We start from the raw sequence: 24,305 nt of genomic DNA, 5'->3' as shown, positions 1-24,305 counted from the left end.
GGGTATTGGCGGGACCCTGAGGGGCCACACACGCCCATCCATCAAAAGACTGAGCCTCAGCCCGGACCAGTGACCTTGGACCCCAGGGGAGGCTCCACCTCCACCTGGGCATATCTGGGGAAAGTGAGCCATTCGGTGGCTGATATTCAAATTCTCTGCAAATTAGCACAGGATTCAGTGGACTTTTAGAATTAAGGTTACAGTGCTCTCAAGCCCCAGGATCCTGGTTTGATGGGGCCCAACCAGCAGTGAGCCGAGAAGATCCTGCGGGGAGGTGGGTCCGGCCAGCTCCCCAGCCAGGCACAGTGGACAGGGCATCCGGCAAGGGCATTGAGGGTGGACACAGTAGGTGAGGCATCTAGGCAGATGGAGGTAAACGCTTTTATATTCGCCAGGACAAGAGGGGAGGGTTCTTTTCTCTACAGCCCCACACGCCCCACGCCCAGCCGAATGCCAGCCCAGAGTTCCTGGGAAACCGCAGGAATTTCAGACATTCCCACACTGCACCTGAACACAGAAGGGGCTGCCGCTGGGGATCTCACTGGTTTCTCTTCTTCATCCCAACGTCCGTGTCGCATTCTATCCCAGGTCGGCCCCCAGCCAACTCCCCGGGGGGATCCTGTCTCCCAGAGGGTGCGCTGCCCCAGGGCAGGGCGTCCGTCCAGGCGGCCGGAGGGTCTCCCCTCGCGATGGGCGCAGCAGGCTCCGCTCTGCAGTCCAGGAAGCTCTGCAGCCGCCGGGTGTGGGGAGGAGGTGAGCTCTTCTAGGCCACAGCGTGGTGCGGGGGAGAAGAGTCGGGGTCCCGCCAAAGGCTCTGCCCAGGTCACTTGGGTGGGGTGGGGGCGAGGGGCAGAGGGCACAGGCCCCGGCCTCCCCCAGGAGAGATGCAAGCGTCTGCCTGGAGCCCAGCCCTGCTGCGCTGGCACTGCCACACTGGGCGCTGGTGGGCTGGCGGCCATGTTTGCACACGCACACACACGCGCGCACACATGACGCGCACTGTATATACATACATGGTTAGAGAGAGAGAGCGAGAGGTCAACGTTTCCATCTGTTTCCTGCAGGACAGACAATCACAGAGGCAGGATCAGGACGAGGTCAACTTCTGGATAGGGCTCACATACACACCCACCCACCCCACAGCCACCCATCGATCAGCTCCCTGGGATATGAGCCTATGTGGGATTTTGGTGGGATACAGAAGGGAAATGGCAGTAGGGAGGTCTGGAGTTAGAGGGCGAACAAGGTTGTGGAATCTCCCTTTCTGGAATCCCCTCCCAAATCCTTGGTACAGTGCCCTGCTCACAGTAAGCACTCAACAAACATCACTGATTGATTGATTGAGTGATTGATTGGATTTCCATTTTACTAGATGGTTTGGGGCAGTGCTGCTGGGATGCAGGGGGCTGGACCCGATGACCTCTTGAGGTCCCTTTCAGTGGTGAGGCAAACCTGCTCTCCATTTTTTTCACCCAGGATCCGACCAGGGACAGATCACACCTATCTGCTACCCTCTCTTTGCTCATCTGAGAAATTGTGTGGGTGGGGGGCGGTCGGGGAGAGCTCCCTCTGTGCTGCCTTTCCTGCCCCCCACCCTCAATCCACCCTACCAGCTCCATGTAAGCAGTCCGGGGAAGCTTAGCTCCTTTCTTCCTCTTCCTCCTCCTCCTCTTCCTCTTCTTCCTCGGAGTGATCCCGGTCCTTGGATACATCACTAAACTCAAAGTTTCCTTCGATGTCCAAAACTTGCAAGTGCTTCAGCTTCTGGAATGCACTTTCCTTCACCGTGCCCACTGCCAGCTTGTTAAACCTGTGGAGACATGATGGGAAAGCCAGCCAGCCCTGAACTCCAGGACCCACACATGGCCAGGAAGCCTCAGGCTGCACTGCCCCAATCAAAAATAACTGTGGCACTTATTAAATACCTACTATGTACCCAGTACTGTTCCAAATGCTCTTTGCGTTCCAAACAGAGTGAGATTGGACAAAGTCCCTGTCCCCCATGGACCTCACAGTCTAAAGGGGGAAGGAATACAGGGATTTAATCCCCATTTCACAAATGACAGAACTGAGACACAGAGGATAGACGTAACTTGCCTAAAGTGACACAGAGCAGGCGAATGGCAGATCTGCAATTAGGTGCCCTGACTCCCAGGCCCGAGTTATTTCTTCCAGGCCACACTGTTTCTCATGCCACAAGAATCTGACTTGGCTGTCACACGGTAGGGATGAATACCAGCAGTGCAGCTGGGGCTAAATTGGACCCCAGGCAGCCATTGGGTCCATCCCCCAGCCCGACTGCTTCTGGGAAGTCCGTCCTGGGAAATACAATCCACTTCCTGGTCAGACAGCCTGGAACCCCCCTTCCCCCCGAGCCCCAAACTGCCCAGAGCCCCTCCCAGCTCCTAGATACAGCTATGAGGCCAGTTGTCCTGCAAAGTCCCTTCCATTCTCGCTTTCCCTATCTCCCCACCTGTCCAGTGGGGTACAGAAGTCAATCAGAGGCAGGAGTCCAGACAGCAGAGCCCCCTGCTCCTACCCCTCCCACAGAGTCCTCTCCATCCCCCTCTGTGGCTCCACTCCCGAGAAGTGAGAACAGAAGCCACTTCAGTTTTTCTCCTGCCATCGAGGGATCGGGCCCCAGGTCAGTGTCAGATTGGGTCATATGACTGGTGCCATGTTGGGTTGTAGAGAAGCAGGATAGCTTAGTGGACAGACCAAGGGCCTGGAAGTTAGAGGGACCTGGGCTGGGAGTCAGAAGGACCTGAGTTCTATTCCCGGCTCTGCCACTTGTCTGCTGAGTGAGCTTGGGCAGGTCACTTCACTTCTCTGTGCCCCAGTTACCTCATCTGTAAAATGGAGATTAAGACTATGAGCCCCATGTGGGATATGGACTGTGTCCAACCTGATTACCTTATATCTACTTCACTGCCTGGTGTATAGTAAATGCTTTACAAATACCATAAAACACTTTACAAATACCATAAAAAAAGCTCACCTCAGCATTGGTAGAACCGATAGGACCTTCAGACAATTTCATAAGCCTCTTATGTAAATCACACCCCCGTCACAGACCCTGGCAAATTAATGTAGCATCTCGCTATCCTGATTACTATCAATCACTTAGTAGTATTTATGGAGCACTTTGTGAAGAACACTGTACTAAACACTTGGGAGAGTACAGTAGGGTTGGTAGACACAATCCCTGCTCTCAAGGAGTTAATAGTTTAACAAGGGAGACGGACATTAAAATAAATTATAGGTAAGAGAAGCAACTAAGTACATGGATATGTCCATGAGTGCTTTGGGGGTCGGGGGTGGAATCTCTACATGTTTGGGAGTGGGACTAAGTGCGTGGAAGAGGCATTAAGGAGGGAAAATAGGGTGGGGGGGGATGAGAGCTTAGTTCAGAAAGGCTTCCTGGAGAAGATATGATTTCAAATAAGGCTTTGAAGATGGGGAGAGTGCTGATCTGCTACATATGAAGGGGGAGGGAGCTCCAGCCCTGAGATAAGCAAGGGGTTGACGGTAGGTGAAGTAAGAGTGAGGGTCACTGAGTAGGGTGGTGTTAGAGGTGTTAGGGTTGTTGGTGGGGGAGAAGCAAGGATGGGTAGAAGGGAGAGAGGCAATGGAACGGTGAGGAGTTTCTGCTCTTCATGGACACTAGGCAAGATCCTAGTCAAAGTCATCTTAGATTTGCAGGTGAAGAAATACCTCGGTCTGCACATTTTTAAATGACAATGTAACTTCAGGCCTGTCCCACATGGGGCTCACTGTTTGGGGGTAAGGGAGGGAACAGGTATTGAATTTACTCATGAATTCTGAGTAAACTGAGGCACAGAGAAGTTAAGTGACTTTCCCAAGGTCACACAGCCAGCACGTGGAGGAGCTTAGAACCCAGGTCCATGCTCTTTCCACTGGGCCATACTGTTTCCCTGCTACAATATCGCCAAGATCCGCCCTTTCCTCTCCACCCAAACGGCTACCTTACTATTACGGGCTCTCGTTATATCCCGGCTAGACTACTGTGTCAGCCTTCTCTCTGACCTCCCTTCCTCCTCTCTCGCCCCGCTCCGGTCTATTCTTCACTCCGCTGCCCAGCTCATCTTCCCGCAGAAACGATCTGGGCATGTCACTCCCCTTCTTAAACAACTCCAGTGGTTGCCTATCGACCTCCGCTCCAAACAAAAACTCCTCACTCTAGGCTTCAAGGCTCTCCATCACCTCGCCCCTTCCTACCTCTCCTCCCTTCTCTCTTTCTACCGCCCACCCCGCACGCTCCGTTCCTCTGCCGCCCACCTCCTCACCGTCCCTCGGTCTCGCCTATCCCGTCGACCCCTGGGTCACGTCCTCCCACGGTCCTGGAACGCCCTCCCTCCTCACCTCCGCCAAACTGATTCTCTTTCCCTCTTCAAAACCCTACTTAAAAATCACCTCCTCCAAGAGGCATTCCCAGACTGAGCTCCTCTTCCCCCTCTACTCCCTCTGCCATCCCCCCTTTACCTCTCCGCAGCTAAAGCCTCATTTTCCCCTTTTCCCTCTGCTCCTCCACCTCTCCCTTCCCATCCCCACAGCACTGTACTCGTCCGCTCAACTGTATATATTTTCGTTACCCTATTTATTTTGTTAATGAATTGTACATCGCCTTGATTCTATTTAGTTGCCATTGTTTTTACAAGATGTTCTTCCCCTTGACGCTGTTTAGTGCCATTGTTCTTGTCTGTCCGTCTCCCCCGATTAGACTGTAAGCCCGTCAAACGGCAGGGACTGTCTCTATCTGTTGCCAACTTGTTCATCCCAAGCGCTTAGTACAGTGCTCTGCACATAGTAAGCGCTCAATAAATACTATTGAATGAATGAATGAATGAAATTCAACAAGATTCTAAGCCTGCTTCACAAGAGCATGGCTGCACAAGTCAAAGTTAGGGGGACTCTGTCTGATCTATTTCCCCCTCTCCAATGAGGGGAAGTGGGGATGCATAATGGTCCCGGCCCTGTCCAATTCATTCCTGGAAGCGAGCACTAGACGTTTCTTCCACTCCCGGTGGAAAACCTTACCACTCAGCAGACTTTGAACATAATCCAGGGTTTTAGAGACAGTCTTTCCAGAACTGCTCCACGCAGATGACTGGGCCCTTGGTATTCCGGGCCCAATACGGGCCTACAAATAATCGAAAACCACTTGCCAAATCAGCCAGGCAATGGAAGATGACAGAAGCGATATATCAGCCCACCCCATGGATGCTGTACACAGGACCAGAGACCTCACTGAGAGCTAAGTAGCATCGCAGAATTCTGTTACCTAGGCAGCACATCGGCCAAGGATGCAGTTATAATCCAGGAAAAGAAAAATCAACTCAAGGAGGCCAGCACATCCTTTGGAAGACTGGCAAACAGGATGTGGCTGCAGTTTAGCATGAGACCCCAGACCCAACCAAAAGCCTAGCTGACCGACCTTTGCAAAGATGCCACATACAACTTTGGAGCAGTTCCACCCTGTTGCTTACAGGCTACGCCTAGCATATGATGGTCCAACAGGATCCTCAGCTATACTAAACACTTAGTACAGTGCTCTGCACACAGTAAGTGCTCAATAAATACGATTGAGTAATAATCATGGTATTTGTTAAGCGCTTACTATGTGCCAAGCACTGTTCTAAGCGCTAAATGAATGAATGATCCCAAGCATGAGGTCCTAGAATGATGTCCAGCTCCTAACTTTGAAATTGTGCTCACCTCACCACTGCCTCACTGGGTGGAGCTTGTAAAGAGAGGAAGCAGGATGGCCTAGTGGATAGAGCATAGGCCCAGAAGTCAGAAGGACCTGGGTTCTATTCCCACCTCCGCTACTCATCTGCTCTGTGATCTCGGACAAGTCGCTTCACTTCTCTGGACCTCAGTTACCTCATGAGTAAAATGGGGATTAAGATGGTGAGTCCCACGTGGGACGAGGACCATGTCCAACCTGATTGGATTGTATCTACCGCAGCATTTAGTACAGTGTCTGGAATGTAGAAAGTGTTAAGAAATACAGTTTTTTTCAAAAAAGAGGCGATAATGCTAACTGCTGTAAGTTGAGCTGAAACTGGGAAACCGAAAAGAGAGGGGAACAGAGGAACAGAAGGAACAAATGCTCACATGATGGTGCATCTTCACTGAAAGCTGGGAGGCAACCGTGGCAGACAGACTAGCATGGCACACTGCATTCCAAAAGCAGTAATCCGAGCAGAAGTTTGAGAGGATCAAGAAATGATGCAGCAAAAGTGAAACCCTCACAACACAACAGTATAACAAAGGAGTGTGTGTTTGTGTGTATGCAGAGGGTGGTCACGATAGAGGGTCCAAAATGTCCTGTCCAGTCACATACATAACCCTAGTAAACTTCACCATTGGTGACATCTTTCAAGCACGAAGGATGACTGTACAAAATGGAGGCGAGGATGGGGTGGTGTGGGTTAAAGGTAAGGGGTGGAGAAGACCAGGAGTTTCTCTCTGGGACAGGGAGATGAGAGCGAGAGGGAAAGGCCCTACCTGAGAAAGATCCCTTTGATGTTGGGCGTGGAATCAAAGGAGCCCTCCGGCACTGCCGTGATCCTGTTGTTCTGGAGGTACAGATATTCCAGGGAGGCGGGGAGGCCGGCAGGAACCTCAGTCAGCTGGTTCCCAGCCATGTCGAGAAGCTGAGGGAGGAGAGGCTGGGGAGTTAGCTGGGGAGGGGTCGCAGCAGGGGCCAAACAATCAAACCTTAGGGGCTAAGTGGGTCGCACACAATCCGGTCCTGGAGACAAGAGGGAGGCTGGGGGAACGGATACCCAAGGATGGGGGGTGAGGGGGTGGGAACCCAACAAGAGGGGAGTTGCGGGGAGGGGAATTCAAGAGCGGAGGCTGGGAACCCAACGAGAGGGGGGATGGGAGGTCAACAGAGGGTGGAGTAAAGGGGGATGGGCGCTCAATGAGGAGATGTTGAGGGATGGAAACCCAAAAAGAGGGAGGGTTGAGAACCCAATGTGGGGGGCTGGGGCTTGGGGGATGGGAACCAAACAAGAGGGAGTGCTGAGGGAATCAGATAGGGGAAGCAGCAGGGCATAGTGGATAGAGCAGGGATTTGGGAGTCAGAAGGTCATGAGTTCTAATCCCAGCTCCATGCAGCGTGGCTTAGTGGAAAGAGCCCGGGCTTGGGAGTCAGAGGTCATGGGTTCTAATCCCGCCTCCACCACTTGTCAGCTGCGTGACTTTGGACAAGTCTCTTCATTTCTCTGTTACCTCCTCAGTTACCTCATCTGTAAAATGGGGATCAAGACTGAGCCCCAAGTGGGACAACCTGATAACCCTGTATCTACCCCAGAGCTTAGAACAGTGCTTGGCACATAGTAAGTGCTTAACAAATACCATAACCTTGTATCGATCCCAGTGCTTGGAGCAGTGCTTGGCACATAGTAAGCGCTTAACAAATACCATCATTATTATCAGCACTTAGAACATTGCTTGGCAAAAAGTAAGTGCTTAAATGCCATCATTATTATTATTGTCTGCTGTGTGGCCTTGGGCAAGTCACTTCACTTCTCTGCATCTCAGTTACCCCATCTGTAAAATGGGGATTAAGACTGTGAGCCTCAAAAGGGACAGGGACTGTATCCAACCCGATTTGCTTGTATCCACCCCAGCACTTAGTACACTGCTTAGCACATAGTAAGCACTTAACAGATATCACAATTATTATTATTAACTCAATGAGGGGGGCTGGGAGGGATGAGAATAATGTTGGTATTTGTTAAGCGCTTACTATGTGCCGAGCACTGTTCTAAGTGCTGGAGTAGATACAGGGTAATCAGGTTGTCCCTTGTGAGGCTCACAGTTAATCCCCATTTTACAGATGAGGTCACTGAGGCACAGAGAAGTTAAGTGACTTGCCCACAGTCACACAGCTGACAAGTGGCAGATCCAGATTCGAACTCATGACCTCTGACTCCCAAGCCCGTGCTCTTTCCACTGAGCCACGTTGCTTCTCTGAGAACCCAGTGAGGGAGAGTGTTGGGAGTATGGGAACCCAATGAGAGTGGGGGATGAGGGGAGGGGAGCTCAATGAGTGTGTGCTGGGGCAATGGGAACCCACTGCAGGGTGTTGGGAGGATGGGGAGCCCATGGTGGGGGGCTGGGAGGACAGGAAGCCAGAGAGATACTCTGCAAGTCTTCCCAAATTCCAAAGAACTGAGCATGAGTAGAAGGAGTGCGGAAAGTATACGAGGGACTCACAATCCCTTTCCACTTCCCTGAGCCTGCCCCTTCAGAACTCCAGAGTCCCCTCATCCTCTGCCAGCTGCCTCCCCTCACCCCCTGCTGCTACCTCCCAGCCTGTCATTCATCCATTCATTCATTCATTTAATTGTATTTATTGAGCGTTTACTGTGTGCAGAGCACTGTTCTAGGCACTTGGAAAGTATAATTCAGCAATAAAGACAATCCTTGCCCACACTGGGCTTACAGCCAGTCCCCTGCTGTTAAGTCTAAGGGGGACACCCTCTGCGGATTGGGGCCAGGCCTCACCCTCTCCCAGATGGTCAAGCTCCCCTGGGCTGCACAGGGCCCTGGGCTGGATTCCAGCTTGACCCACTGGGAAGGGTGAGGGCTGAAGAGCGCTCATTTCGGGCAGGGAACGGGTCAGTCGTGTACTCTCCTAAGCATTTAGTACAGTGCTCTGCACGTAGAAAGTGCTCAATAAATACTATTGATGATCAGAGCAGGGCTTTCTGGAAGCCTGCTGGTTTTCTTCCACCTTGCCCCCTGGCACCACTGGGCAGTCTCAGGCTCCTAGGCCATCAGGGTCGGCTCAGGACCCAGCACGGGAGAGCCCGTCTACCTCATCCTATGTGACAGCCTGGCTTCTGATCCTGGTTCTGCCCGTTGCCCATTGTGTGCCACCCGCCCTCCCTCACACTCCGCCCTCGAGCCCTGTACGGGATGGGAACCGCAGCCGACTGGATCATCTCATCTCCACCTCAGCACTTGGCCCAGTGCTTGGCCCATAGCAGGGGCCGAGAAGGGACCGACCGGGCGCTTGTCCCCATCGGCGGCCGTACCTGCAGGCTGGTGAGGTCCGCCCAGGCCCTCCGGGAGACCGCCTTGCTCTTGAGTCGGTTGTTGGTGAGGTAGAGCTCCCGCAGGTTGGCCATGCCGGCCAGGGCAGCTGGGGGCATGGCCCGGATCTCGTTGTCCTTGAGCTTGAGCACCTGCACGTTGCGGGGCAGCCCAGCGGCCAGGCTGGTCAGCCGGTTCCCGGACAGGTCCAGGGAGCGGAGGCGCCGCAGCTTGCGGAAGGCATCACGGTGAACCTGGGGGCTGCTGATCTTGTTGTAGCTGAGGTTCAGCTCCTCCAGAAAGTAGGTGGAGGCAAAGTCGTCGCGGCCGATGCCCGTGATCTGGTTGTGCAGGATCATGAGGGTGCGGGCGCGGCGGGGAAGGCCGCTGGGCACCCGCTCCAGCAGGTTGTTGTACAGGTGGACGGTGTGCAGCTTCTTCAGGCCGCGGAAGGCCAGCGGATGGATGCCGCGGGCCCGCAGCCTGTTGTTGTGCAGCAGCAGGTACTCCAGGCTGCGGATCTGCGTCAGGCGGTCCGGTCCCACGCTGCGGATCGCGTTCTTCTCCAGATGCAGCAGCACGATGCCCCGTGGCAGCCCGGCGGGCACCTGCGACAGGTTGTTGCTGGACAGGTCCAGGTACTCCAGACTGGACAGCTTCCTACAGAACCCCAGAACCCCCAGCATCGTGAATCAAGGACAGAGACGGGGCAAGGGGCTGGGGGAGGCAGGCGGAACCCAGAGGCCAGGAGCACAAAGATGGAAGAGGCCCGGGGCCAGGGGCATCGAGGAGACAGAGGCTGGAAGCCAGGGGCACACAGGAAGGTACTGCCTCCTCCAGGAGGGGCTCCAGAAAGTCCAGAAAGACTTCCAGGGATAAGGCACAGTCACCCATTTAGGGAATATGATTAAGTCGAGGGTGTGTGTGTGTGCGCGTGCGTGCGTGTGGGTGTGGGTGTGTATGTGTGGAGGGGACATGTACGAGTATTTGTGTGTATGTATTCATGTTTGTATATTTATGCGTGTGCATGCTTGTGTATGTCTGTTTTTTGTTTGTGTGGGGACATGTGCATATTTTTATGCATGTATGTTAGTGTGTATGTATGTGGTGGGCATATTCTTCTGTGCGTATATGTTGTGTGCATTTGTATGTATGGGGGGGGCATGTGTGTTTGTGTGTGTTGCTGTGTGTATTTGTTGGGGGACAAGCAGGCAGCAGGTGGGCTGGCACCGATGGCTGCTCCCGGTTCTGCCATGAGAACCCCGAGATCTGACAGAAGGGGCCAGCTGCGGGGGGAGGGAGCTGTGGGGGCCACGGGTAGGCGGGCCTGGGGGAGCATGAAGAAGCAGCGGGGCTGCCTCTCACACCACCCGCCCCAGAGGCTGTGTCCCCGCCAGGGCCAGGGCCCCCTGCACTGCCCAGGCCCAGGAGCTGGGAGCCAGCGGGCTGGGGCTGAGCAGGGCCCAGAGGCCATTTGCTCTGCAGGGAGCCATCTGCAGGACTCAAGGGCACCAGCTGGGACGAGGAGTAGGAAAAGGAGAGGGGTGCAGGACTGGCTGGGACATGGAACAGGGTGCAGCATTGGCTGGATCATGGAGCAAGGGAGCAGGATCGGCTGCAACACGGAGTGGGGCGCAGGGCTGGCTGGGACAAGGAGATGGGTGCACGGTCAGCTAAGACAAGGAGCAGGGTGCAGAGCGAGTTGGAACACAGAGCGAATGCTGGGCTGGCTGGGGTTAAGGCCCTGGGGATGGGAAGGGGTGGAGCGAGGCAGGGTGTGGCCATGGACCCTATTGGGTGAAGGGGGTTGGCCCCAGGCACTGCTGGTCAGTGTTGTGGCCACAGGCCCTGAGGCTCATCATGCTCTTGGGGATTCCAGTCATTCATTCATTCAATAGGATTTACTGAGCGCTTACTATGTGCAGAGCACTGTACTAAGCGCTTGGAATGTACAATTGGGCAACAGATAGAGACAATCCCTGCCCAATGACGGGCTCACATTCAGTCCCAGAGGAACAGCCTTGGAGGCCTGCTCTCCTACTATCCGGATCATTTTAAAAAAAAGTCTTCAGTGATTCACCATCCACTCTCGCACCAAACAGAAACTCCTCCCCATCGGCTCCTATCTTACCTCACTGCTCTCCCTACTATAGTTCAGCCCACACACTTCACTCCTCTAACGCCAACCTACTCAATGTAGCTCAATAGCGTCTATCTCGCTGCCAACCCCTGGCCCTCTACCTTGGAACTCCCACCCCCTTCGTATCCAGCAGATGATCACTCTCCCTATCTTCAAAGCCTTTTTAAAGATCACATCTTCTCCGAGAGGACTTCCCCAACTAGGCCTTCATTTCCTCCCTGCCACTCCCTTCTGCATCGTCCTAGTCCTTGGATTTGTACACTTAATTCACCCCATCCTCAGCTCCACAGCACTAATGTACATTTCCATAATTTACTTTAATGTCTGTCTCCCCCTCTAAACTTCCCCTCTAAAGTTCTTTAATAATAACGATGATGATATCTGTTAAGTGCTTACTATAAGCCAGGAACTGTACTAAGTGCTGGGGTGGATGTGAGCAAATCAAGTTGGACGTAGTGCCTGTCCCATATGGGGCTCACAGTCTCAACCCCCGTTTTACAGATAACTGAGGCACAGAGAGGTGAATTGACTTGCCCAAGGTCACACAGCAGACAAGTCACAGAGCTGGGATTAGAACCATGACTCTTAGACCTGAGCTCTATCCATTGGGCCATGCTGCTTCTCTGGGTAGGAAACGTGCACCCAGTAAGCACTCAATAAATTCCACTGATCGATCGATTGACTGATTAAGCTCCTTGTGGGCAGATAATATGTCTCTTACAACTATCACCTCTGCTGTATTGTACTTTCCCCCGGCACAGTGCTGTGCACGCTATAAGCACTCAGTAAATATCATGAAGTATATTGGCACCTCCCAGTGGGCAGCACAGACTCAAGTCATAGGACCCCCTCAGGGACAGCCTCTCCAGGACCAAATTTCCCAACTCCCCATGGGATGGGGGCAAACAGCCCCCAAGGACAAGGAACCACCAGGTAAAGGCCTTCAAACCAATAGCACTCAGAGGACCAAAGGAGGAAGAGTGGACATGGGACAGTGGGTCAGTGCCTGCCATCAGAGCCCGAGGTGGCTGCCACTCTGTTGACTGGAATAGACTAGAACCTGAGCCCGGGGAGTGGTCACTTCGGGGAGGGTCTGAGGGTCCATCCAGCCACCTGGGGCTCTGCCTCTGGTGGGACTCCTCAGCTCAGATGGGACTCAGAGATTGAGGGGGTGAGGAGCCTGGGCCAGGCCCTAAGCAAGTGTGAAGGAACGGGAGTCTCTTTGGCTCACTAGAAAGCCGGTGGCCGACCTCAGCGGACCCAGAACCGTGTGAGAAAACTGGGCAGTTCAGCCGCTTCCTGCTGCCCTCTGACATTGCAGGTAGCCAGATGTCTGTCCATCCTCCCGGCCAACCATAGGGAGCCTCTGACCTCTGGCTTGTTGAAACCCACCAGGCTCTCCCCACGCCAAAACAGGGCGAGGAGAGGACTTGGAAGAGGCAGAGATTATGATGTTCCCACCCCAAAACTGGCATCTCCTGGGGTTGGGCCAGTCTGGCTCTTGGGGGGTCCTCGGGCTCTGCCCCTTCACAGCCTCCCTTCACAGTGGATTGTGAGCCAGGCAATTGTCACCGAGCTTACATGTTCTCCAGAGGAGGGGTTGCATTCCTCACATCACTTCCCCCACCCCGGGGTCGGGATTGGGTCTAGGGCCAGGGCTTCGGGGCTCTTGGGCTCTTCCCTGACATCAACCTGACAAGGAAGGGAAGAGCTGGTTTAGTAATCGGCAACTCTCCTCTAGCCAGGCAAGTCCCCAGCCCGCTGGCGCTACTCTCGGTGGCCTGGGCTGCCCGGGACGGTGCCCAGAGGGCATAGCATTATGGGAGGACACTCTGGGAGTCCCACTGGCAGAGGGCAAAGGGCAGAGGGCCTCACCAGAAGGTCTCATTGTCCATGCCCTCGTTGGTCAGGTAGTTGTTCTGCAGATACAGCTCCCGCAGGCTGGTCAGTTCACTGAAGGCTCCTTTTGGGATCTTCTCCAGCCTGTTGTTCTGGCCAAGGGGTGGCGAGGGCGGCAGCAGCAGAAGGAAGGAGCGAGAGGAAAATGTTAGGGGCTGGAGGCCGCCAGAGCCTGGAGGCCGCCAGAGCCCAGAGCTGGGGTGCCGGGTGGGGACACCCTGGGCTGGGGAGGCTGGGTCATTGGAGCCCCCTCCACCCTGTGTCTCGGCCCAGACCTCAGGGCACGTGCCCCTCCCAGAGGGCTTGACCATTTGCCCCTTCTTCCTCATCAGGGAGAGGCCAGAGCTCTAACCAACAGGTACAGCTCCCTGCCTGCAGGAAGGGGGACCGGCAGCACCCCACCCGGTCCCCCATGCCAGGCTGGGAGGGACCTCACCCACCAGGCCCAAAATGAGGACCCGATTGGTCTGGAAGGACAAACCTTAAACACCTGGACCTTCTATTAATGCTGCATGGGTGGCCACATTCTTCTGGCCACACCACACACTCGCACTCTCTCTCCCCCTCCCTCCCCAAACACTGGGACGGGCAGCTCAGAGGGAGGCGGTAGGCCCTTCCACAAGCAGACTGGGCTACCACTGGGCAGATTTTTTTCTTCCCAGGTGTCCACCCCTCAGCATGGACAACCCAGGTTGGCAGGCCCAGCTGGCCTCTTGCCAGTCAAAGCAAATCACCAATGGACAGGAATTCTGGGAGAGCTGCTAACTGGCTCCTGGCACCACCCAGCTCCAGAATGGCGAGAAATCTGCCCCCTCGCCCCATCCTCCCCTGCCCCTCCTCCACTGCTCCCATGCCTCCCCTGCTTCTTCTTTCCCGTCTCTCTCGAGGGCCGGGCCGGGTTGGGCTGAGCCGGGTTGGGCCAGATGGGTCCAAGCCAGGACACCCTCAGCGTTACAGGGTGTTCTGGTTGCTGGGCCCCCCGAGGATCCCGTTGATTCCCCGACGGCTGACTGACTCCAGATGGGCCGACTGCGGACCGACTGACCAGCAGGCTGACGGCGGAGTGGCTGCCCAGCTGATGGAGGACAGGTGGGCTGACCACGGCCTCGGACAGACGGGTTGGTGGACCGGCCCTACCTTGAGGTGCAGTTTGTAGAGTGCCGGGGGCAGGTTGGTGGGCAGGTACTTGAGGAAGTTGCTGGACATGATGAGGATCTCCACGTTTCCGGAGCCATTGAACATGTTGTCGGGGAGCCCGGCGTCGGCCAGCTTGTTATTATGCAGATACACCGATCTGTAGAGAGCACAAGAAACGCCGGCTGGACGGACGGCCCCCTCTCACTGCCGCCACGTGACTTTCTTGGACCGTTCTTCCTCTTCTCTAGAATGCACACACACACAAACACCCACGCACAGACACGCAGACGGCCACACACACACACAGACAGACACAAGCACACAGACACACACACAGCACACACACACACAGACACAGGCACACAGACGGACATGTGCACATAGACACACACACACAGCCTGTAGCTGAGGTCAGCGTTCCTGTCTACTAGGAGCAGACAGCGTATAGGCCCTCTAAAATGGCAAGGACAGAGCCTCCCCTTGGGCCAGGCATCCCCTTTCGGATAAGGAGTAGATGTCCCGTAGCACCTCTAATATTTCCCGAATCCTCCTCCTCCCTGATACCCTATCCCTATCCCGGGGCAGCCTCCACACACTGCATGACTTCCATGCCTCCAACCAGGGCAATCTCTACACCCTAGATGTCCCCCACCCCCACCCGGGGCAGTTTCCACACAGTTACATGCCCCACCCCGCCTCTATCCGGGTCAGTCTCCGCACACTGCGTGCCTCCCCATATCCACCCGGGGCAGTCTCTTGCCCACTCGACGCCCGCTCCCTCCCCTGCCATCTCCACCCGGGTCAGTGTCTGCACACGAGATGCCCACCCCCCGAGCTCCCATCTCCACTCGGGGCAGCCTTCGCACACTGTTGCCCTGCAGTCTCCCCCTCCTGCTGCAGCAGTTTATATTATTACCTCAATTCTGGCTTCTGGCCGAAAGTGAGTCCATAGATTTTGGTGAGATAATTGGCTGCAAAATCCGCACTGATCAACGTATTCGGGAGCGACCTGGGCGCTAGGGTCAGCTGGGGTGTTCATGCCAGGAGGGAAGAAAACAGAGGCAGGTGGGAAATCCATCGATCCATGAATCAAAAGTATTTATTGAGCACTTACTGTGGATTGAGCACAGTACTGAGAGCTTGGGAGAGTACACTACAATAGGTAGACATGATTCCCTGCTCTCAAGGAAATTTCAGTCTAGCAGGGGAGATAGAATGGTGGAGGAGCATGGCCTAGTAGAAAGAGCACGAGAATGGGAGTCAGAGAACCTGGGTTCTAATCCCGGCTCTGGGCAAGTCACTTTTCTGCCTCAGTTACCTCATCTGTAAAATGGCAATGAAGACTGTGAGCCCCACGTGGGACAACCTGATTACCTTGTATCTACCCCAGTGCTTAGAACAGTGCTTGGCACATAGTAAGCGCTTAACAAATACCAACATTATTATTATTATTATTGTTATTGTTATTAAATGCCAGTCCTCACTCCCCCTTAGATTGTGAGCCCCATGTGGGGCAGGGACTATGTCCAACCTGATTGTATTGTGTCTACCCCAGCGCTTTGCACAGTGCTTGGCATACAGTAAGCACTTAACTAATATCCCAATCATTACTGCAGGCTGTTGGGCTACGGCCATTCACAGTCTGAAACAGCTAAGCCCCGGGGACTCCCCGCTCCCACATCAGACGGCTCGTGCCGGGAGAGGGAGTTAGCCAATCTCTTCCTCCCCAAGATGATGGACTAGTGGTTTCAAATTGGAGGGATTGGGCTGTGCCCTCTGACCCGGTCCCTCTGATGGAGCCAGGCTGGGCCCACCAGGTGTCAGAGAAAGAGAGAGACCTCTCCCCATCTCCCTCCGGGCCCTGGCCCTGCTGAGTGAGATGAGACTCAGGGCTGCACATCTGATGGAGGGTGGGAACGGGCTCACGGCCCAGGCAGTTGCCCATCAGAAGGCTCAGAGGGTCACCGCCTCACCTCAGCCTCCCCAGGGAGCAGCTTCGGCCTCAGGAGCGGTGGTGCTTCTGAGGCCTCTATTCTGCCCCAGGCCCTGGAGCTGTGGGGGTCTTTCTACCTCCACCTCCACCCTTGGGGTTGCTGCAGAAGGTCTGGGGCCAGAGACCAGATGTCTGGGAATGGGGGGACGACATCACAGTCTGGGGATCCATCCTGCCCCCCCTAATGGTTCGGTGTGGCGGTCAGGTGGGGAGATGTTGAAGGGAGCGGGAGAGGCCAGGCAGCCTCCTCCTCCTCCTCCTATTCTGCATCACCACTAAGCTGCCATTGGGAAGCGGCGTAGCCTGGTGAGAAGTGGCGTGGCCTGATGAAAAGCAACGTAACCTGGAGAGAAGCAGCGTGGCCTACTGAGAAACAACGTGGTCTAGTGAGAAGCAGCGCAGCCTGGTGAGAAGCAGTGTGGCCTGGTGAGAAGCAGTGAGGGCTGGTGAGAAGTAGCATGGTCTGGCGAGAAGCAACGTGGGCTGGCAAAAAGCAAGGTGGACGGGCGAGAGGCAGCGGGGGCTGTTGAGGAGCAGTGTGGACTGTGGAGAAGCGATGTGGCCTGATGAGAAGCAGCTTGGTCTGGTGAGAAGCGGCATGGCCTGTTGAGAAGCAGCATGGGCTGTCAAGAAGCAGCGTGGTCTGGTGAGAAGCAGCGTGGTTTGGTGAGAAGCAGAGTAGCCTGTTGAGAAGCAATGTGGACTGGTGAGAAGCAATGTGGCCTGGCAATAAGCAATGTGGCCTGGCAAGAAGCAGCATGGCCTAGTGAGAAGAAGTATTGGCCTGGTGGTGCACCTCAAGAAGCCGCAGCCTAGGCCTTCTCAGGGGCCAAGCCTCTTAATTCTTTCTGTGTCCAAGTCTGGAACCTTTCAAGAAATTTCGAGGAAGGTGAGGGCTGCCCTCAGGCATGTGACCTCTCCGAGGCGGAACATCAATCGCAGCCGTCGCCCTGCGACGTGGTGGCCCTCCAGTCCACCATTATCTGCAGGACCCTTCCAGGCTAGGCAAGGAGGCACAGCAACCATCATACACGACCACCTCACAGAGGACTGACTTTGTGCTCACAGTGTGGCCGAGGCTGTGGGGCCCACATTGGCTTTTTCAATCATTCATTCAGTCAGTCAATCGTATTTATTGAGTGTTGACTGTGTGAAGAGCACTGTACTAAGCACTTGGGAGAGTACAATACAACAACAAACAGTCAAATTCCCTGCCCACGGTGAGCTTACAGTCGAGAGGCGGGGAGACAGACAAATAAATATACAAGAAATAAAATTACAGATATGTACATGAGTGCTGTGGGGCTGGGAGGGGGGAAGAGCAAAAGGAGCAAGTCAGGGCGATGCAGAAGGGATGAGAGAAAGAGGGGTTTAATCTGGGAAGGCCTCTTGGAGGAGATGTGCCTTCAATAAGGCTTTGAAGTGGGGGGAGAGTAACTGTCTGTTAGATTTGAGGAGAGAGAGCGTCCCAGGCCAGAGGCAGGGCTAGAGGTACATGGCAAGACAGACAAGATGGAGGCCCAGCGAGGTTAGCACTAGTGGAGCCAAGTATGTGGGCTGGGTTGTAGAAGGAGAGAAGCGAGGTGAGGTAGGAAGGGGCAAGGTGGTGGAGTGCTTTAAAGCCAATAGCGAGGAGCTTTTGTTCGATTCGGAGGGTGGGTAGGCAACCACTGGGGTTTTTTGAGAGGTGAGGTGACACGTCCTGAACGTTTTTGAAGCAAAACGATCCGGGCAGTAGAGTAGTTACATGGACTGAAATGGGGAGAAACAGGAGACTGGGAGGTCAGCAAGGAGGCTGATGCAGTAGTCCAGGTGGGATAGGATGAGTGATTGTATTACACATGGTAGTGGTTTGAATAGAGAGGAAGGGGCGGATTTTAGCAATGTTGTGAAGATGGGACCGACTGGATTTAGTGATGGATTGAATATGTGGGGTGAATGAGAGAGAGGAATCAAAGATAACATGCGCACACACACACACACACTCACACTAACACACATGGAATATGTCTGCTATTGATGTACTGCTCTCTCCCAAGTGCTTAGTACAGTGCTCTGCACATGCTGAGAGCTCAATAAATACAATCGACTGACTGACCAATTTCACCATCAGTGATGTCTTCTTTGGGAAGGGAGGGGAGGAACATATAGGGAGATTGGGGTGGCCTAGGTGGCAGGTTTAGGCCTGAGGAGAAAGCGCAGGCCAGGCAGGAACTGGCCTCTGGGAATGAGCCCTGACCGAGACCGGCTGTGTTGAGGAGTTTCGCCATGGGCACATGGGAGAAGCAGCGCCACTCTCCATCCACTCCCGCTAGGCCTTGACCTCCCTCTCTCCCTCCCTCGACCTCCCTCAGCCTCCATCGCTTCCCCCGGGGCAGGCCAGCTGGAAGAGAGGCTGCATCTCCTGCTCAGAACAGTCTGAGGCCCAGAACAAGCCTCCCTCCATCCATCCCCCCCAACCTCACATACCTTATTATTGGCCAGGTACAGGTAATTCAGGTTCACCAGCTGCTCAAAGGCTGCATCCGGGAGCCCTTGAAGAAGAGGAGCCAGAGGTCAGGATGCGGAGAGCTGGAGGGAGGGGACGCTCTCTGCTCTCCAGGCGGGGCGGAAGAGACCCTGAAAGCCGGCCCCGAGCTGGGCCCGGAGGGATGCTCCCAGGGGAAGTAGGTCATTTGAGCTGCTCCTTGTGCTCAGGGCTGAGTGAGGTAGGCTAGAGCAGGATGGGATAGGGCAGACAGGTAGAGGGAGCAGAGTGAGGCAAGCAGGGGGACCAGGGTGGGGTGCGACATCAATCAACCAATCAACAGTATTTATTGAGTATTGAGTAAGTATTGAGTGCTTACAGGGTGCAGGGCACTGTGCTACGTTCTTCGGAGAGTACACTATAACAGAGTTCGGTAGACACATTCCCTGCCCGTACCTGATAACAATAATAATAATAATAATGTTGGTGTTTGTTAAGCGCTTACTATGTGCCAAACACTATGTGATGCAAGGCCATCAGTTTGTCCCACGTAGAGTTCACAGCCTTCATCCCCATTTTACAGATGAGGGAACTGAGGCACAGAGAAGTTAAGTGACTTGCCCAAGGTCACACAGCTGACTAGCGGCAGAGCCGGATTAGAACCCATGACCTCTGACTCCCAAGCCCGGGCTCTTTCCACTGAGCCACGCTGATGAGAAGCAGCAGAGAAGCAGTGGCCCAGTGGATAGAGCATGAGCTGGGGGGGTAAAAAGGACCTGGGTTCCAATCCCGTCTCTGCCATTTGTCTGTTGTGGGATCTTGGACAAGTCACTTCATGTCTCTGGATCTCAATTACCTCATCTGTAAAATGGGGATTAAGACTGTGAGCCCCACGTGGGGCAGGGACTGTGTCCAACCTGATTAGCTTGTATCTTCCCCAGTGCTTAGTACAGTGTCTGGCACATATTAAGCACTTAACAAATACTATAAAAAAACCAATAAAAAATTTAAAAATGCAGGAGTTGGGTGGGACAAGCAGGGCAGCAAGGGACATTGAGAGGGTGAGGCATTCATTCGATCGTTTTTATTGAGCGCTTACTATGTGCAGAGCACTGTACTAAGCACTTGGAATGTACAATTTGGCAATAGAGACAATCCCATGAAAGGCTGAACAGAGGTTGGAAGGCAGGGAGAGTAGGGTGGGCTAGAAAGGGGCTGGCAGGTGGAGGAGAGTGGAGCCGGCAGACTGGGGAAGCAGAGCAGGACCGGCAGGATGGGGAAGTCAAGCGGGATTGGCAGGCTGGGGAAGCAGAGCAGGGCCAGCCTGAGGAGCAGGGTAGGACATAGTGCAGGGGCTGGGCCCAGGTCTGCTCATCTCTTGCTCAGTAAATACACTCTGGGGCTAAGTCAAGGGACCTAGGTTCTAATCCCAGCTCAAACACCTGCCTGTTGTGTGACCTTGGGCAAATCATTTCACTTCTCTGGGCCTCAGTTTCCCAAGCTGTAAAATGGGGTTCAATACCTACTCTCCCTCCCAGCTAGACTATGTCCCACTGTGGGACAGGGACTGTGTCCGACCAGTATTGTATCTACTAGTGCTTGCGCATAGTGGGTGCTTAACAAATAACACAACCATTATAATTATCAACCAAGCAATCGATCAGTGGTAATTATTGAGTGCTTACTATGTGCAGAACACTGTACTAAGCAGCTGGGAGAGTATATAGAGCAGAATTAGCAGACATGTTCCAGCCCACAACAAGCTTATTATTGTTGCCCCAGGCTATGGGGTGAGGCAAGCTGATCAGAAAACCCTGGGTGGGCAGGGATGATGGCACATTTGTCCTTCGACCCCACTTGGTCCAGCCAGAAAGGAAACCAGCCAGTGGGAATTCAGCCCAGCCCTAAGGCTTCTGGTCGTTGCGGACCTCCAGGACACAATTAGCCCAACTTCCTGGGGCGTGCCCCATTCCCCCTGCCAACCAGGCCAAGGCTAACTCAAAGCCTGAGACCCAAAGCTCCCCCAAGTCCCCGGGGGCCAGCCCTCCTCCAGCCTCACTGACCGGAAACCACCCAGGCCTTGGCTTTCCCCCGACTGGCCAGGCTCCCCTCCGTGCGTCCTCTCCGTGCCTCCCCGCTGCACCTCCCAACACATTTCCTGACCTTTGGATGTCAGCCGGTTGTTCTGCAGGTTGAGCGTCTCCAACCTGTGCAGCCGGGACAGCTGCTCTGGGTAGATTTTCTCTAGCTGGTTATTCTGCATGGGAGAGGAGAGGGGTTGGTATAGGTTTGTTGGCTCAAGGTGCCCATTCGGTCTGCCCCAGGAGCTCAGGCCCGAGAGGGTAGGGTAGGCTAGGCTAGGGTAGAGAAGGGGACAGTTGGACTCTGGCCGCCAACCAAAAGCTGACGTGAGAGAAGAGTAGGGCCTAGGGAGGGGAGGCACGGGGCAGCCCTGCTCCCTCCCTGTGCCCCCCAGGCAGACAGGGCAGCTCCTTGCTATGCATGACTCCTGTAAACATCATATTAGCGTTCACTGACTGCCCACATTATATTAAGCACTGTACTGAACATTTGGTAAATGCAAAACAAGCAGGTGACGTGCTCCCTGCCACTCTTGAGGCTGGGCCCAGTGGGGAGGGGCCGGGCCAGCGTCAGCTCAGTCTCCAAATGAGGGGGGGAGCTTGGGGTCCCGCCAGCAGTCTCCCTGCCTCCTCACACTGGCCTCCCCAGGGCTGAGTACAGTTTATCCCTCAGAGGGTCCTTTTTTCTCCACTGCAGTCAAGGCACGGGGAAGCTCCTCACTCAGTTCCAGAGAGGCTGCCGGGAGGTCTTGGGGGCCTCTCCCAGTCAGGCAGATTCATTCATTCAATAGTATTTATTGAGTGCTTACTATGTGCAGAGCACTGTACACTTGGAATGTACAATTTGGCAACAGATAAAAACAATCCCTGCCCATTGACGGGTTTACAGTCTAATCACGGGCTTACAGTCTAATCAGATCAAAGGCCAGAGGGAGTGGGAGCAGAGATCAGGCCTCCAAATGGCCCTTCTGGTCATCCTCTGCAGCAGCAGGGCCTAGTGGACAGACAACAGGCCTCGAGTCAGAGGGTCATGGGTTCTAATTCCCGTTCTGCTACTTGTCTGCTCTGTGACCTTAGGCCAGTCACTTAAATTCTCAGTGCCTCAGTTCCCTCATCTGTAAAATGGGGATTAAGACTATGAGCCCTATGTGGGGCAGGGACTGTGACCAACCTGATAACCTTGTATCTACCCCAGTGCTTAGAACAGTGCCTGGCACACAGTAAGCACTTTACAAATACCATCATAATTATTATAATTATTATTACTGCTGCCAAATTACATGCTGCCCCCTCCCTCATCCCCACCAAGGCAAGCAAGAGCCCAGTGGCCCATACTGCCCGCATGAAACCCATTGCCTTCCTTATTGCCTCAGCCTTCCATCTGTCCAATGGGTTGGCAGTGCATGAGGACAAGCGCCACAGTGGCCTTACCTGCAAGGACAGGTGATTGGTGTGTGTCGGGAGGTCCCCGGGGAACTCCCTGAGGTCGATGCCCCCGCAGTCCACCACCCCTTCCTGGGAGCAGGCGCAGTCTCTGGGGCAGTCCCGGGCCGGAAGGCCAGAGTCCGGACCCAGGAACAGGGTAGGGGGCTCCAGGAACTCGTTGTCCTCTCTCTGGTCGTCAGCCCCATTGCTGCCCGGGTTCCAGGCCCCCGCCCACAGCACGAGCAGGAACGCTTTGCTCCAGGCCATCACCGCTGCAGTCAAAAGAGGGCTCAGTGAGTGATGGCAGTGTGGAGAGCAGGGAGGCCCAACAGGACCCCGCTCTACTGATGGGTTGGATGGCCTCTGGGGTTTATGGGTCAAGTCTCCAATCCCCCTTCTCCCACTCTAGCTTTCTCCACCCTGAGGCCATCTTTCCCAGAAGTCCCCAGGCCACTTCATATGGACCGGTTGGAGAAAACCTACATTGGTCTGAAAGTCGGGAGATGTCGCCTGACTCTCCCTCCCCATTTACCTGCAGCTCACCGCCTTGTCTTCCCCTCCTCTCCGTCTCCTTCCCTCGTTCAGGCTGAGTCTGGCCCAACTGAGCCAGCACTGGGGGGATGGGGAGGGACTGGGACCCCCAAGGGATTGTGAAGGCTCGACACGGATAGCAGCTGGAGGGAGTTTGGGGTAGGGCCAACCTTGGGGGAGCAGAGGAGAAGGAAAGGCAGATGGGGACAGAAAACTGATTCCTGCAGAATAAATTATCACTGTGGTATCTGTTAAGCACTTACTACATGCCAAGCACTGTGCTAAGAACTGGGGTACATACAATACAATCAGTCAGACACAGATCCTGTCCCACATGGGGCTCCCAGTCTATTGGGGAGGGAAATCAGTTATTTAATTTCCATTTTCCTGATTAGGAAACTGAGGTACCGAGAAGCTAAGTGATTTGCCCAAGGTCACCCAGCCGAGATTAGAACCCAGGTCTCCTGACTCCCAGTCCTGTGCTTTTTCCACTAGGCCACACTGCTTCTCGTGAGTCGCAGCATGTGCATAGTTTGGCAGCCAGATAGTGTGGAGCTGCATTCTTGAGGAATCTCTCATTAAGGAAAACTCACGATGTAGAACTCCCTGCCAGGTCCAAAACTGCACACAGGCACATGGCTGGCCCTCCCTCCATACCATCACACTCAGTCCAGGCCCACGGGAAGGTGAAAACTTCGGCCCAGTCAGGGCGGTGGGAAGGGAGGAGGCGGCACTGTCAGGGAATAGACCCTGCAGATTGACTGTTCTCATCCAAACCGAGGGGCCAGGGGACCAAGTGGAACCACCTGGAACCTCTCCAGATTGCAGAGTTTACCCACAGTGGCAACCTCCCTGCAGTAGCTGTCACAAGGAGCAACTCTGTGTTCCTAACTTGGGGTAAAAGCAAACAAGAGCAAGGTGGGAAACAAACTGTTTCCTCCTTCCCCCCATCAGGAATTTGGAGACACTGCTCTGGCTGAGTTACTGGTCTTAGTGGTCCGCTATCTACCCCCAGCAGATGAACCAGCTGGTGCCGTTCTCCCCTCAGGCTCCCCACCCTCCTGGACGGAGTTAGCCGCACTCAGACATCTCTGGACATCCTTTCACTCGGACCTGTCTCCCAGTCATACCTCAAGTGACGTATGACGTTTCCCTGTGTCTATCCCAGCGCTTAGAACAGTGCTCTGCACATAGTAAGCGCTTAACAAATACCAACATTATTATTATTATTAAGTGACGTGGTGACATCACACATCACATGGGGTCTTATAAAACTGATTAGTTAGTTCCGAGGGTGGATCCGATCCTGGCCTCCTCAATCCTTAAAAAAACCTTCTCTGGAACCTACGGCACTTGCAACTATTGCTCCACTTCCTGTCTCCTATTCCTGCCCAAATTCTTCAAAGAGTCAGAGGCACGCCCCCTCCCCCCCAAACGCCTCCACTTCCTCTCCAACTTTCTTCTTGACCTTCTACAATCCGGTTTCCACCCCCTCCACTCCACTGGGGCCACTCTCTCCAAGATCCCTAATGATCTCCTTCTTGCCAAATCCAACAG

The 24,305-nt window shown here is 54.4% G+C and overlaps 1 protein-coding gene across 1 annotated transcript in view; it reads right to left on the bottom strand.

Annotated features, from left to right (window-relative positions):
- Positions 1-367: 367 nt before the first annotated feature.
- The window catches only part of PODN (podocan), a 34,867-nt gene continuing 10,929 nt past the window's right edge, over positions 368-24,305 (bottom strand). Inside the window, exons 2-11 of the mRNA XM_029082600.1 lie at positions 22,224-22,489; positions 20,875-20,968; positions 18,714-18,778; positions 15,168-15,277; positions 14,252-14,408; positions 13,091-13,206; positions 9,078-9,735; positions 6,532-6,680; positions 1,611-1,810; positions 368-1,058 (exon numbers count right to left, since the gene is read on the bottom strand). Coding sequence (XP_028938433.1) covers positions 1,639-1,810; positions 6,532-6,680; positions 9,078-9,735; positions 13,091-13,206; positions 14,252-14,408; positions 15,168-15,277; positions 18,714-18,778; positions 20,875-20,968; positions 22,224-22,484 — 1,782 coding nt within the window. The 5' untranslated portion in view covers positions 22,485-22,489 and the 3' untranslated portion in view covers positions 368-1,058; positions 1,611-1,638. The remainder of the gene's footprint in view (positions 1,059-1,610; positions 1,811-6,531; positions 6,681-9,077; positions 9,736-13,090; positions 13,207-14,251; positions 14,409-15,167; positions 15,278-18,713; positions 18,779-20,874; positions 20,969-22,223; positions 22,490-24,305) is intronic.

This window comes from Ornithorhynchus anatinus, chromosome 17, assembly GCF_004115215.2.
Source record: "Ornithorhynchus anatinus isolate Pmale09 chromosome 17, mOrnAna1.pri.v4, whole genome shotgun sequence".
Lineage (NCBI taxonomy): Eukaryota > Metazoa > Chordata > Mammalia > Monotremata > Ornithorhynchidae > Ornithorhynchus > Ornithorhynchus anatinus.
This window is presented reverse-complemented; position numbering and strand designations above follow the sequence as displayed.